The 13,608-nt window shown below is 45.7% G+C and overlaps 1 protein-coding gene across 3 annotated transcripts in view; it reads right to left on the reverse strand.

Annotated features, from left to right (window-relative positions):
* Window positions 1–13,608, reverse strand: part of TESC (tescalcin) — a 69,044-nt gene that overhangs the window by 31,272 nt on the left and 24,164 nt on the right. For all 3 annotated transcript variants that reach the window (XR_004345535.1, XR_004345536.1, XM_032603688.1), the window contains exon 2: window positions 10,574–10,643. Coding sequence is in view for 1 of the 3 variants with exons in the window: in XM_032603688.1 (XP_032459579.1) it covers window positions 10,574–10,643 (70 nt within the window). In the remaining 2 variants the exon portion in view is untranslated. The remainder of the gene's footprint in view (window positions 1–10,573; window positions 10,644–13,608) is intronic.

Raw genomic sequence — 13,608 nt, forward strand, 5'->3', positions numbered from 1 at the left:
CCCCGGACAAATGCCTCTTCCAAAAGCTGAGGCAGCATCAGCGCTTCCCGCCCCGCCCCCCACTGCTGCTCCATGCCCGGCCCGGCCGCACCCCAATACCGGTCATGTACTCATGACAGGGGGAGTGACGGGTATTGTAGCACCTTCCAGGTGGCAGACCCTGTTCTGCGTGCTGGCTTCAGCAGCGATGCGAAAGACATGATCCTTCCTGGGGTTCCAGTGGGGGAAATGATAGAGACAGAAAACGGAGGGACTTCCTCGGTGGTCCAGGGGTTAAGACTCTGCCTTCCAGAGCAGGAGGCGTGGGTTCGGTCCCTGGTTGGGGAACTCAGATCCCACATGCCGTGGGGTGTGGCCAAAAACTTAAGAAAGAAAATGACACTTAAGAGTTGATGGTATCAAAGTCACACTGGCTAAAGAAGGTAAACAACAAACTTAAAAAATAAAAAAAATAAAAGAAAACGGAGCATCTCAGGCAGTGAGAAGCACTTCGCAGACACATCGAGCACATTGGGGATGGATGAGACTGCAGGCGGCTGGTGCCAGTCTCCGTGGGCTGGTCTGGGAAAGGCCTCATGGTGAAGGTGACACGTGAGCACAGACCCGCAGGAGGCGAGTGCTCAACCCCAGGGGACACCTGGCAACGTCTGGAGACATTTCTGGCTGTCGCACTGGGAAAAGGTGCTACAGGCAGCCAGGGATGCGGTTCAACATCCTACAACATACATGACAGGCCCCCCCCCCCCCCACAACAAGAATGATCCAGCTCCAAGCGCCAGTGGAAAGCCTACTCCGGCTTCTAAAAGCATTTTAGAAAGAAGGAACGGTGCGTGCTAGGGCCCTGAGGCAGGAACAGTAAGAAAGTCCACGCGGCTGGAACAGAAGGAGTAAAAGGCAGATGGTCAGGAGATCGGAGGGGTGGTGGGCACAGGGATCTGCAGGACACGCACTGACCAGGCGGCCCTGACTTTCTTCTCCTCGGCGAGATGGAACAGTCTTAGCAGAGAAGTGCCATTTTCAGAGTCTCCCCCCACCATGCATCACTTTGGGTCTATACGAGGGCGGGGCAGGGAGAACAGGAGCAGGAGGTCTTGGGGGTGTGCGGCTGCTACGATAACTAACCCAGGTGAGAGCTGATGGCAGCCTGGATGGGAGGCGATGGGGGGGTTTGCCCTGGGACGCGTTAAGCGCGAGATGCCTTTGGGACATCAAGGTGACAGGCAGGGGCTAGGTGAGTCTGGAGTTCAGAGGAGATGGCCCGGCCGGAGATACAAATTAGACAGTTAATATCCAGGTGGCATTTTGAGCCAGCACTGAGTCTTTTATTTCGGGTCCTTCCTACGGCCAAGGAGGGCCTCCGTGATCTGCCCCCAACTCTCCCGTCCTCTCGTCACTCGGACTGACGGAGCTCGGTCCCACCTCCGCCCGGAGGATCCTTCCCTCTTCCCTCCACACACCGGCCCCTTCTCTCATTCTGCTCTCAGCCCCAGGGCAGCCACCTCAGAGGGGCCTTCGCGACCACCTGTCCCAAAGTCCTTCTCCACGTGGCGGTCCCAAGGGATGCACCCTCTCTGCCCCGTTTCCTTCATCACTGTATATAACGAGCTGGCTTATATGCTAGTTACCTCGCTCACACTCACGCGCACACACCTGAAGAGAAGCCCCCCCCCCCGAGGGGCAGAGGGAGCCTCACTTCTCATTCGGTCTCCTCGGCACTAGAACCCGCCATGGAAGGTCTTAACACCTGCTTCTGTAAAGCAAGGACTGAGTCAAGTATTAATAGTCCTGGGAAAAGAATCTGTTAAAAAAATTTTTTTTATGTGAGTGCCCTAAATCTAGGACCATTTAGGGAGCTTCTTCCTGATCTGGGGGACACCTGGGCACACTTTCACACCAAGCTGATGCCTTCATGGGTCCCCTTCTCACATCTGACCTCACACGGTCCCCTGAGCAGGTGTGAGAACCCCGGGGCCACTCTCACCTGCTGTTTCCTGGGCAGTTTTACAAGTAACTGCGGGTTTTTCTTTTTAAGTGAACGTGTATCATCCTAGCTGAGGCTTTAAAGGGAGTCCTGGTAAACTCCTGGAATACGTTAAATACTGACAGTGAAACAGCCTCACCATCTAGGTGGGGCCTCAGTTCTTTCACTGTTGTGAGTACTTCTTAAAAAAAGAAAAAGTAAATCCTCAGTTATTTGACAGGTTAAAAAACAAAGCGACTGGGTTAAAAAGTGACTTCACTTGGGGAAAAGCGATGTGATCACAGTGGTTCAGGGCTCTGGCTATTCCAACAGCCAGCCCTGCTGTGGGACCTTAACCTTCTTAGCCTCAGTTTCTTCATCTGACAAATGGGGTAATGGTGTGAACTTCACACCGAGACCCTCAAGACCACACAGCTAACAGCTAACCTCTCACTGGATAAAGCCGTGCGAGGCACGGCCGAGGGATGCAAAACAAGCCCTGGAGTCAGGACTTCTGCTGACATCTGGCCCATCACAATGCTGCTCGGCACTTTGGTGGCGCTGGACAGTGGGCAACTGCGTCCTTTTTCTTCCCCGTGTACATCTATGGTTGCGTTCATCCCGGGAATCACTCCACGTGTGGTGGCTCGATGCAACTAAAAATATTTTTGTAATGCAGCTCTATCTAATCAGGCACCCTCCTGGCCCCCATCACTAGATTTGAAGGATTCCATCGCATCTATTTCTGGGGGTTGGAGAGCCTGCCAGGGCACTATCAGGAAGTCAAAGCTGCTGTTTAAAACATTTGATGCTCAAGGGACCCCATTAAAGAAAGAAAAAGTGCAAGAAACCAGTACTGTATCTTCTTCACTGTCTAAAATCAGCATCGTTTAACAAGCTTATTTATGGAAGGTCTTCCCTGTTAGAAGAAAAGCTTTTGAGGACAGAAGTCTCTGCATATTAGATGCTCAATTAATGAGTCAGATGAACATTTTCTATACAAGCATTTTTCATCAAGAGGCCTCAGAACAGAGTGCTTTGTGATCAGGGTGGATTCAGGTTTGGGGGGTCCAGAAACACATATAATCTGGGGGGCTCTCTTAAAGAAAAAGAATTCAGCATTAGGAATTCTTCAAAAAGTCAGTTGCTGGGGCTTGTAAGGAATCCATACAAAGTGGGGCCCTGACGCACTGGCTTTGAAAGCCTCAGGGTAAACTCACCCCTGGATGTCCTTACGTGATTTTTCAGAAAAAGAGGGGATATGGGTAGGAAGTGGTGGGTTAAAATTAAAAACAATTTTCGCAATTTTTACCCCATAGAATTTTTTTAAAAGCTATATTCAACTTATTAAAGTCATAAATTCAGAAACCTGGGCTTCCCTGGTGGCTCAGTGGTTAAGAATCCGCCTGCCAATGCAGGGGACACGGGTTCGAGCCCTGGTCCGGGAAGATCCCACATGCCGTGGAGCAACTAAGCCCATGCGCCACAACTACTGAGCCTGTGCTCTAGAGCCCGTGAGCAACAACTACTGAGCCCGTGTGCCACAACTACTGAAGCCCGTGTGCCTAGAGCCTGTGCTCTGCAACAAGAGAGGCCACTGCAGTGAGACGCCCACGCACCACAACGAAGAGTAGCTCCCGCTCGCCGCAACTGGAGAAAGCCCACGCACAGCAACGAAGACCCAATGCAGCCAAAAATAAATAAATAAAATAAATAAATTCTTCATTAAACTTTTAAACGCAACGTACATGTCCTACTAGTCTATGTATAAATGCTGCAGGTGTAAATCGTCACTTTTAAGGGGCTTTCTGCACTGGAAGTATTCCAAAGTGCCCCCATGGGACCCTAGTAACCTCTCGGGCACCTTTGTTCTCTGACAGGGGGCAGAGGGGGCCACATCCCACACCCCTCCCAGACTGGGGTACTGGGGACCTTGCTCAGGGGACCCCAGTCAACGACTTTCACAAATCTTGACACTAAAGAAACAAAGCTCTTTTCTATGCTCCAAAACCCCAGCGTGGCCCAGAGCCTCCTGGATGTACCCATGGACATGCCCAGGGATCAGAGAGGTTGAAGGCCCAGCCTGGGGTCACACAGGAAACCCTTGGCAGAACGAGGACCAGATCACAGTCCAGGGCCGCTCATCCCTTCTGCCCAGGGAGAACGTGCAGGAAAGCCTAGGAGGACTGGAAAAACTGCCCCATCGCCCTTCTCCAGGCCCTGGAGGGTGGACTAGAATTAGGCAATGCAGTTCCAGGGCACTGGGAAGGGACCCTTCCTGCAGGCCTGTCTGCATAAGCGCTGCAGTCGAGTGGTGTTACCTCCTTCCTGCACGCTGGGCTGGGCTATCACTGTGTATAGCTGACGCTACCCGCCCAGCAGAGACTGCAGCAGGCGCTGTGGTGTTGGGAATGATACCCCCCTCCCAGGACGGTAAGGGCGGAGGGCCCTCAGAGAGCAGAACAGGGAGACTGAGGCCCTCACGGGACACTCGCAAGTCAAAGCCATGCCCCCAGCTTCCTTACAGAGGGATCTCAGCACCGGGTTCAAATCAGCTCCTCCACTTATGAACTGTGTTGACCAGGAGCCAGGTACGTGACCTCCCCGAGCCTCACCTTCACATGTGTCCAACGGGGAGAACAGGTGTTCCTACCACTACCTGTGGGGTTGTATAAGGCAGAAGTAACAGGCTGTGCAGCACAAAACATGCTGAAACAATAGCTTCTACCTGTGAACAGTCCCCATGTGCCGGGCCCCCAGATAAATTCTTCTACCGGGAATATATAAACCCTGTGAGGAAAAGACTATTAATAACAACAGGTCTCATCTATACCATGCTCGATGGATTACAGAGAACTCCTCTAGTCAATATGCTCACTCACTTGTTCCTCACTCCTTTGCTCTCTCATTCATTCATTCATTCAATTAATCAACTACTCCTAGAGCATCCACCCTGTTACAAGCCCTGGACTCAGCACTAGAGCCAGGCGAACAGACCCAGTTCCTGCCCCGCAAGGGGCCGATAGTCTGCTGCAAGGGATGGGTGGCTGGAAGGGGAGCAGTTACAACTCTGGGCTGGGGCACCCCCAGGAGGAATCTGTGGGGGTTAGGAGGCAGGAGGGTGTCTTGGAGGAAGTGGTGTCCACACTGAGACCTCAGCAAAGCAAAACCCAGCAGCTGAAGACCCTGGTGGACCCCAGCTAAAGGGCATGGACATGACATTCACTGGGGAGCCCCTGAGGGCTCGGGAGCAGGGGCTGCTCCCTGGATCCAGGTAGATATAATCAGGGCTTGCTTGAGGGCAGGGGTGGAAAGGGCAATGCATATGGTGCTCCCAGGGGTGGGTGTGCAGGAGATACGTAAGTGGGGTGCAGGGTGGCGGGCACAGTCACCAGCTCAAACCTTCCCAAGTCCTGGCTTGACCTGCGAGGCATGGGAAAAAGGAGGCTGCACATGGACCTCTCAGCACCTGGGGGTGGATAGCACCACCTATCCAAGCCTGGAGGGCAAACAGGGTGCCATCCCCAGATTCCAGGCACCTCACCAAGACTGCCCATGACAGGTAAAAATGCAGAGTCCCAGGCCCCACTACGTTCCTGTGAATCAAAACCTGCGTTTTAGCAAGATACCCGGGTGATTTGCACGTACACTCATGCTGGGAAAGAACCAGTGTAGACTATTCACAATAGCAAGACATGGAAACAGCCTAAATGTCCATCAACGATGAACGGATAAGGAAGATGTAGAACATATACACAATGGAATACTACTCAACCATAAAAATGAATGAAATAATGCCATTTGCAGCAACATGGGTGGACCTAGAGATTATCATATTAAGCGAAGTAAGTCAGAAAAAGACAAATACCATATGATATCACTTATACGTGGAATCTAAAACATGACACAAATATACCTATCTACCAAACAGAAACAGACACACAGATGTAGAGCACAGACTCGTGGTTGCCAAGGGGGAGGGGGTTGGGAGAGGGAGGGATTGGGAGTTTGGGATTAGCAGATGTAAACTATTATATACAGAATGATTGGAAGGGAAGAGGTAAAGCTGTCACTATATGCAGATGACATGATACTATATATAGAAAACCCTAAGGACGCCACACAAAAATTAGTAGATCTGATAAGTGAATTCAGCAAACTGGCAGGATACAAGATTAACATTCAGAAATCAGTTGCATTTCTTTACACTAACAATGAAATATCATTAGAAAGGGAATGTAAAAAAATAATACCTTTTAAAATCACACCAAAAACAACAAACAAACAAAAAAAACCTAGGAATAAACCTGACCAAGGAGGTGGAAAGACTTATACGCTGAGAACTATAAAACATTAATAAAAGAAATTAAGGAAGATTCAAAGAAATGGAAAGACAGCCCATGCTCTTGGAGTGGAAGAATTAATATTGTTAAAAGACCAATACTACCCAAAGCAATCTACAGGTTTAATGTAATCCCTATCAAATTACCCATGACATTTTTCACAGAACTAGAATAATCCAAAAATTTACTTGGAACCATAAAAGACACAGAATTGCCAAAGCAATCCTGAGAGAGAGAAAAAAAAAAAACAGGAGGCATAACTCTCGCAGACTTCAGACAATACTACAAAGCTACAGTAATCAAAACAGTTTGGTATTGATACAAATACAGACAAACAGATCAACAGAACAGAGAATCAGAAATAAACCCACATGCCTATGGTCAATTAATCTTCAACAAAGGATGCAAGAATATAAAATGGGAAAAAGTCTCTTCAGCAAGTGGTGCTGGAGAAGTTGGACAGCTGCATGTAAATCAATGACGTTAGAACACACCCTCACACCATGCACAAAAATAAACTAAAAACTGGCCTGAAGACTTAAACGTAAGACATGACACCATAAGACTAGAAGAGAGCATAGGCAAAACATTCTCTGACATAAACCATACCAATGTTTTCTTAGGTCAGTCTCCCAATGCAGTAGAAATAAAACAAAAATAAACAAATAGGATCTAATCAAACTTACAAACTTTTGCACAGCAAAGAAAACCATTTAAAAAAAAAATGAAAAGACAACCTATGGAATGGGAGAAAATACTTGCAAATGATGTGACCGACAAGGGCTTAATCTTAAAATATACAAACAGCTCATACAACTCAACAACAAAAAACCAAACAACCCACTCCAAAAATGGGCAGAAGACCTAAACAGACATTTCTCCAAAGAAGACATACACATGGCTAGTAGTTACATGAAAAGCTGCTCAACATCACTAATTATTAGAGAATGCAAATCAAAAGTACAATGAGGTATCACCTCACACCAGTTAGAATGGGCATCATCAGAAAATATACAAACAACAAATGCTGGAGAGGGTGTGGAGAAAAGGGAACCCTCCTACACTGTTGGCAGGAATGTAAGTGGGTGCAGCCACTACGGAAAACAGTATGGAGGTTTCTCAGAAAACTAAAAACAGAATTACTATATGATCCAGCAATCCCACTACTGGGCATGTACCTGGACAAAACTATAATTCAAAAAGATACATACACCCCTATGTTCATAGCAGCACTGTGCATAATAGCCAAGACATGGAAACAACCTAAATGTCCATCAACAGATGAATGCATAAAGAAGATGTGGTACATATATACACTGGGATATTACTCAGCCATATAGAAGAATGAAATGATGCCATTTGCAGCAACATGGATGGACCTAGAGATTACCATAATAAGTGAAGTCAGTCAGAAAGAGAAAGACAAATACCATACAATATCACTTATATGTGGAATCTAAAATATGACACAAATGAACCTATCTACAAAACAGAAACTGACTCACAGACATAGAGAACAGACTTGTGGTTGCCGAGGGAGAGGGAAGGATTGCGAGTTTGGGGTTAGCAGATGCAAACTAGTATATACAGGATGGATAAACAACAAGATCCTACTGTATAGCACAGGGAACTATATCCAATCTCCTGGATAAACCATAATGGAAAAGAATATGAAAAAGAATGTAGGGACTTCCCTGGTGGCGCAGTGGTTAACACTCCACGATCCCAATGCAGGGGGCCCGGGTCTGATCCTGGTCAGGGAACTAGATCCCACATATATGCTGCAACTAGGAGTTCACATGCCACAGCTAAGGAGCCTGTGGGTCACAACTATGGATCCCTCCTGTGCAACCAAATAATAAAATAAAAAATTAAAAAGATCAGAAAATAACTTTAAAAAAAGTCTGTATATATGTGTATCATTGGGTCACTTTGCCATACAGCAGAAATTAACACAACTTTGTAAACCAACTACTTCAATTAAAAAAATAATGGATAAACAACAAGGTCCTACTGTATAGCACAGGGAACTACATTCAATACCCTGTAATAAACCATAATGAAAAAGAATATATATATGTACAACTGAATCACTTTGCTGTACAGCAGAAATTAACAGAACATTGTAAATCAACTATACTTCAATAACATTAAAAAAAAAAGAACCAGTGTAGAGCTCAACGTTTCAGTACATCCTTGCAAAAGCCCATGAGGGGCCACTGGGCGACACAGTCAGGGCTCGGATGCTGGAATCTCAAAGTGGGAGGGACCTCCACCAGCACTGCCACCTCCTGCTCACACAGCACCTGTGCTCCCCACCTCCACTCCAGCCCTATAATCAACGGCCACTGCTTGGACATCTCAAGGTGTGTCCTCATGACCTCACCAACGGTCGAATAATGACAGTCCTGTTTGCCAAATGCCAAGGAACCCAGCTCAGAGCAGAAGCATCCTACATCTGCTCATCTTTAATGCTTAAATCAAATCCCAAATGACCACATTCCCTTTACGGAGGAGACAGGCTCAGAGAACCAGAACAAATAACCCAAAGTCACGCAGCCAGGGATATGGATGATCCAAATATGCTATGTTTCCCAAGTCTGGGTTTTGCTTCTGCTTCCCCCAAGTCTGAAAACACATGTGGAATTTGAACCCGAGACCTCTCACCAAGCCAAGACCCACGGACCCCAGACCCATAATAATGAGAAGCCCAAGGCAGCTTACGATAGGGCTGGGGGCACAGCTTGGTGGAAAATTATCTTGAGAAAGGGGGCCCCGCTTTCACACACCCCCAATTGCGAGCTGCGTGGTGGCCCCGCCTGCCAGCACGGATATTGCCCACCTGGCACAGAGCATGTACCCATGAATTTCTAAAGGAATGAAGGCTGCCCTTGACACTTCCATATTCCAAAATCCAGGTGCACATGTGTCACCTCCCCTGAGACCTGCACCCATTCCTCAGCCCCTGGTCCAAGGAAGCCCTTGGAAATCACTCCACCCTCCACCCCTGCCCTTGGCAGAAGACCCAGCCCTGCTCACTCACAGCTCTGGGAAAAAAAACAATTTGCGTTTCTAACCCCTGGCTATGGTGATTGGCTCAGCGCTGGGCAGGTGACCCCATCAGAGCCAACGAGAAGCCAGAGGAACTTTTTGCTGGGCTCTTCACTGGGCTGAGTGAGTGAGATGTGTAGAATTCAAGAAGTCAGTCCTGATTTAATTTACTCCCGCCCTGGATATAATCAAATTGAGACCAGAGGCCATCAGAACCTTGAGCCCACCAGACTCTGAGCTTTGGAAACGGATGCTCTGAGAATATAACACACTGGATTAACAACATGCCTTTGTTTAGACAGACGAGAGAAAGTGGACAGTTTTTACATGTTGCTTTCCACAAAAATTTGGTTAAATTTTAAGTCCATTTACTAAGAAAAAAAAACATGCTTCCCTGGACTATTTAAAGGTTTATTTTAAAGTTCCAAGACTGTAACCTTGAGACTCTGAATGTCTATTTTAGGAAACTACATCTGTTAGAAAGTTTGTGGTAGAACAGCACTCATTTTACATTGGAAACTGCTTGCTTTAGTCCAACCCGAAGCTTCCTCATCAACGTTGTGCTCGACTCACTGACTCGGACTTCTCACTAACTTAGTTCTAAATAACAACCACCACCTAAGACTGAACACACTCTCGTAGAAGGCGGCAAACAGTCCAAGGCGTTCCTCCTCACAAAAAGGTAACCCACCCACTTCTACAAGATTCACATTAAATAACACAATGTGAAATGGATTTTCCCTGACAGAAATCTGAGGCTGGAGCTATCAACCAGAGGAAGCGGGGTCAACAGCCGGGGCCTCGTGACAGCATTCAAGCCCCTGAACTGAGCCACACCACAACTGATCATCTTTGGGGTACCCAGCGCTGGGAGTGATCCTGGCACTCAACAGACCTGTCATGTGTGTCTGGGGTTCCAGGGAAGGCAAGGTGAGGTAGGGGTGGCTGACCAGCTCTTTGTCCCCAACCCCTTGTTTACACTCCAGTTATAATTTTCTGATCCCAGTAGAAGCAGATGAGATTCTTTTCCTCCCGGGTGAGGACATCTTGTCTAGAAGGAACCAAAAGCATTACGACAACTACAGCTTTGTCTCAGGAAATGGGGCTACCCAGGGGCTCTGGGAGAGCCAGCCAGCACTCAGGGGAAGAGATAAATGGAAAAGGACATCCCCAAAGGTCATGGCCCTGTCCGACACCCAAACCCAGCTGCTGATCTTACCGAATGGTGGGCTGGTCTCCACTCAGGTGCTTAAATCTCCGGTGGAGCTGCTCGATCTGGTCAGACGAGACTAAGAAGTAGGAGAAAAAAAGAAAAAAAGAACGTGAGAAAGGCATCATTGACCTTTGAACTCGGAGCTACGGGAGGGAGGCTGGAGTCTCACCCTCACCCTCCTGTTCCATTCATCCTCTCGCCATCTCCTACCAAGGCAAAACGAAGCTCAGGATGAAGAAGCAGAGAACGGGTTTGCCATTCCTCCTGGTAACACAGCTCTGGGGTTATTATTATTAGCTCTGCCCCTTTAGCAATAAGACAATTACTACTAATAACAGCTCGTGGGACAGGACAAACGTGAACCAGGTCACTCTCTCTTTCCTCAGCTCATTAAAGAGATGGTACCTGCTTGTCTGACTTCCTCCCCTCCCACTCCTGGAGATGGGCATTTTCCCCACTGAAAAAGGGGCTTCCTATGTCACATTAAAAGAGACAGAGGAGGAGGGAAGGGGGAAAGTGGTTCAGGCTGGTGCCGGAAGTGATTTGGGAGACCCGTAGTAAGAAGTGTACAGAGAATCTGGTAAAGCAAGAGAAGTGGAAGGAAAAGAAATAGAATTTTGATCATTGCTGTTGTGGGCAATGTATTTAGATAACCTCAATTGTTTCATTTTCTTCCTTCCAGTTTGATTGAGATATAATTGATGTGTAGCACTGTATAAGTTTAAGGTGTACCACATGATTTGAGTCACATACACTGTGAAAAGATGACCACGGTAAGTTTAGTGAATGCCCATCATCTCACATGCAAAATTTAATAAATCACTGAAGAAATCAAAGAGGAGCCAAAAAAAAAATACCTAGAGGCAAATGACAATGAAAACACAATGATCCAAAACCTATGGGATGCAGCAAAAGCAGTTCTAAAAGGGAAGTTTATAGCAATACAATCTTACCTCAGGAAACAAGAAAAATCTCAAATAAACAACCTAACCTTATACCTAAAGCAACAAGAGAAAGAAGAACAAACAGAACCCAATGTTAGTAGAATGAAAGAAATCATAATGATCAGAGCAGAAAAAAATGAAATAGAGACGAAGAAAACAACAGAAAAGATCAATGAAACTAAAAGCTGGTTCTTTGTAAAGATAAACAAAAGTAATAAACCTTTAGCCAGACTCATCAAGAAAAAAAGGGAGAGGACTCGAATCAATCAAATTCGAAATGATAAAAGGAGAAGTTAAACAGACACCACAGAAATATAAAGGATCATAAGAGACTACTACAAACAACTACACGTCAATAAAATGGAGAACCTAGGAGAAATGGACAAATTCTCAGAAAGGTACAGCCTTCCAAGACTGAACCAGGAAGAAATAGAAAATATGAACACCAATTACAAGTACTGAAATTGAAACAGTGATTAAAAAACTTCCAACAAACAAAAGTCCAGAACCAGATGGCTTCACAGGTGAATTCTATCGAACATTTAGAGAAGAGTTATTAACACCTATCCTTCTTAAACTCTTCCAAAAATTGCAGAGGAAGGAACACTTTCAAACTCATTCTATGAGGCCACCATCACCCTGATATGAAAACCAGACAAAGATACCACACAAAAAAAGAAAATTACAGACCAATAAAACTGATCAACATAGATGCAAAAATCCTAAACAAAATACTAGCAAACCAAATCCAACAATACATTAAAAGGCTCATACACCATGATCAAGTGGGATTTATCCCAGGGATGCAAGGATTCTTCAATATCTGCAAATCAATCGGTGTGATAAACCACAGTAACAAACTGAAGAATAGAAACCATATAATCATCTCAACAGATGCAGGAAAAGCTTTTGACAAAATTCAACACCCATTTATGATAAAAACTCTCCAGAAAGTGAGTATAGAGAGAACTTACCTCAAAATAATAAAGGCCACATATGACAAACCCACAGCTAACATCATTCTCAACGGTGAAAAGCTGAAAGTATTCCCTCTAAGATCAGGAACAAGACAAGGATGTCCAATGTCACCACTTATATGCAACACAGTTTTGGAAATTCTAGCCACGGCAAACAGAGAAGAAGAAGAAACAAAAGGAACCCAAATTGGAAAAGAAGTAAAACTGTCACTGTTTGCAGATGACATGACACTATACACAGAAAATCCTAAAGATGCTACCAGGAGGCTACTAGAGCTCATCAATGAATTCAGTAAAGTTGTAGGATACAAAATTAATACACAGAAATCTCTTCATTCCTATACACTAACAACGAAAGATCAGAAAGAGAAATCAAGGAAATAATCTCATTTACCGTCGCAGCAAAAAGAATAAAACACCTAGGAATAAACCTACCTAAGGAGGCAAAAGACTTGTACTTAGGAAACTATAAGATATGATGAAAGAAATAAAAGACACAAACAGATGGAGACATATACCACGTTATTGAACTGGAAGAATCAATACTGTCAAAAAGACTATACTACCCAAGGCAACCTACAGATTCAATGCAATCCCTATCAAGTTACCAATGGCGTTTTTCACAGAACTAGAACAAAAAAATTTTTTAAATTTGTATGGAAATACAAAAGACCTCAAATAGCCAAAGCAATCCTGAGAAAGAAAAATGGAGCTGGAGGAATCAGGCTCCCTGACTTCAGACTATACTACAAAGCTACAGTAATTGAAGCAGTATGGTACTGGCACAAAAACAGAAATATAGATCAATGGAACAGGAGAGAAAGCCCAGAAATAAACCCACAAAGCTATGGTCAATGAATCTATGACAAAGGAGGCAAGAATATACAATGGAGAAAAGACAGTCTCTTCGATAAGTGGTGCTGGGGAAAACTGGACAGCTACATGTAGAAGAATGAAATTAGAACACTAACATCATACACAAAAATAAACAAAATGGATTAATGGGGACTACGCTGGTGGTGCAGTGGTTAAGAATCTGCCTGCCAATGCGGATTTGAGCCCTGGTCTGGGAAGATCCCACATGCTGTGGAGCAACTAAGCCCGTGCGCCACAGCTACTG

The sequence above is a fragment of the Phocoena sinus genome, chromosome 14, assembly GCF_008692025.1.
Source record: "Phocoena sinus isolate mPhoSin1 chromosome 14, mPhoSin1.pri, whole genome shotgun sequence".
Classification (NCBI taxonomy): domain Eukaryota; kingdom Metazoa; phylum Chordata; class Mammalia; order Artiodactyla; family Phocoenidae; genus Phocoena; species Phocoena sinus.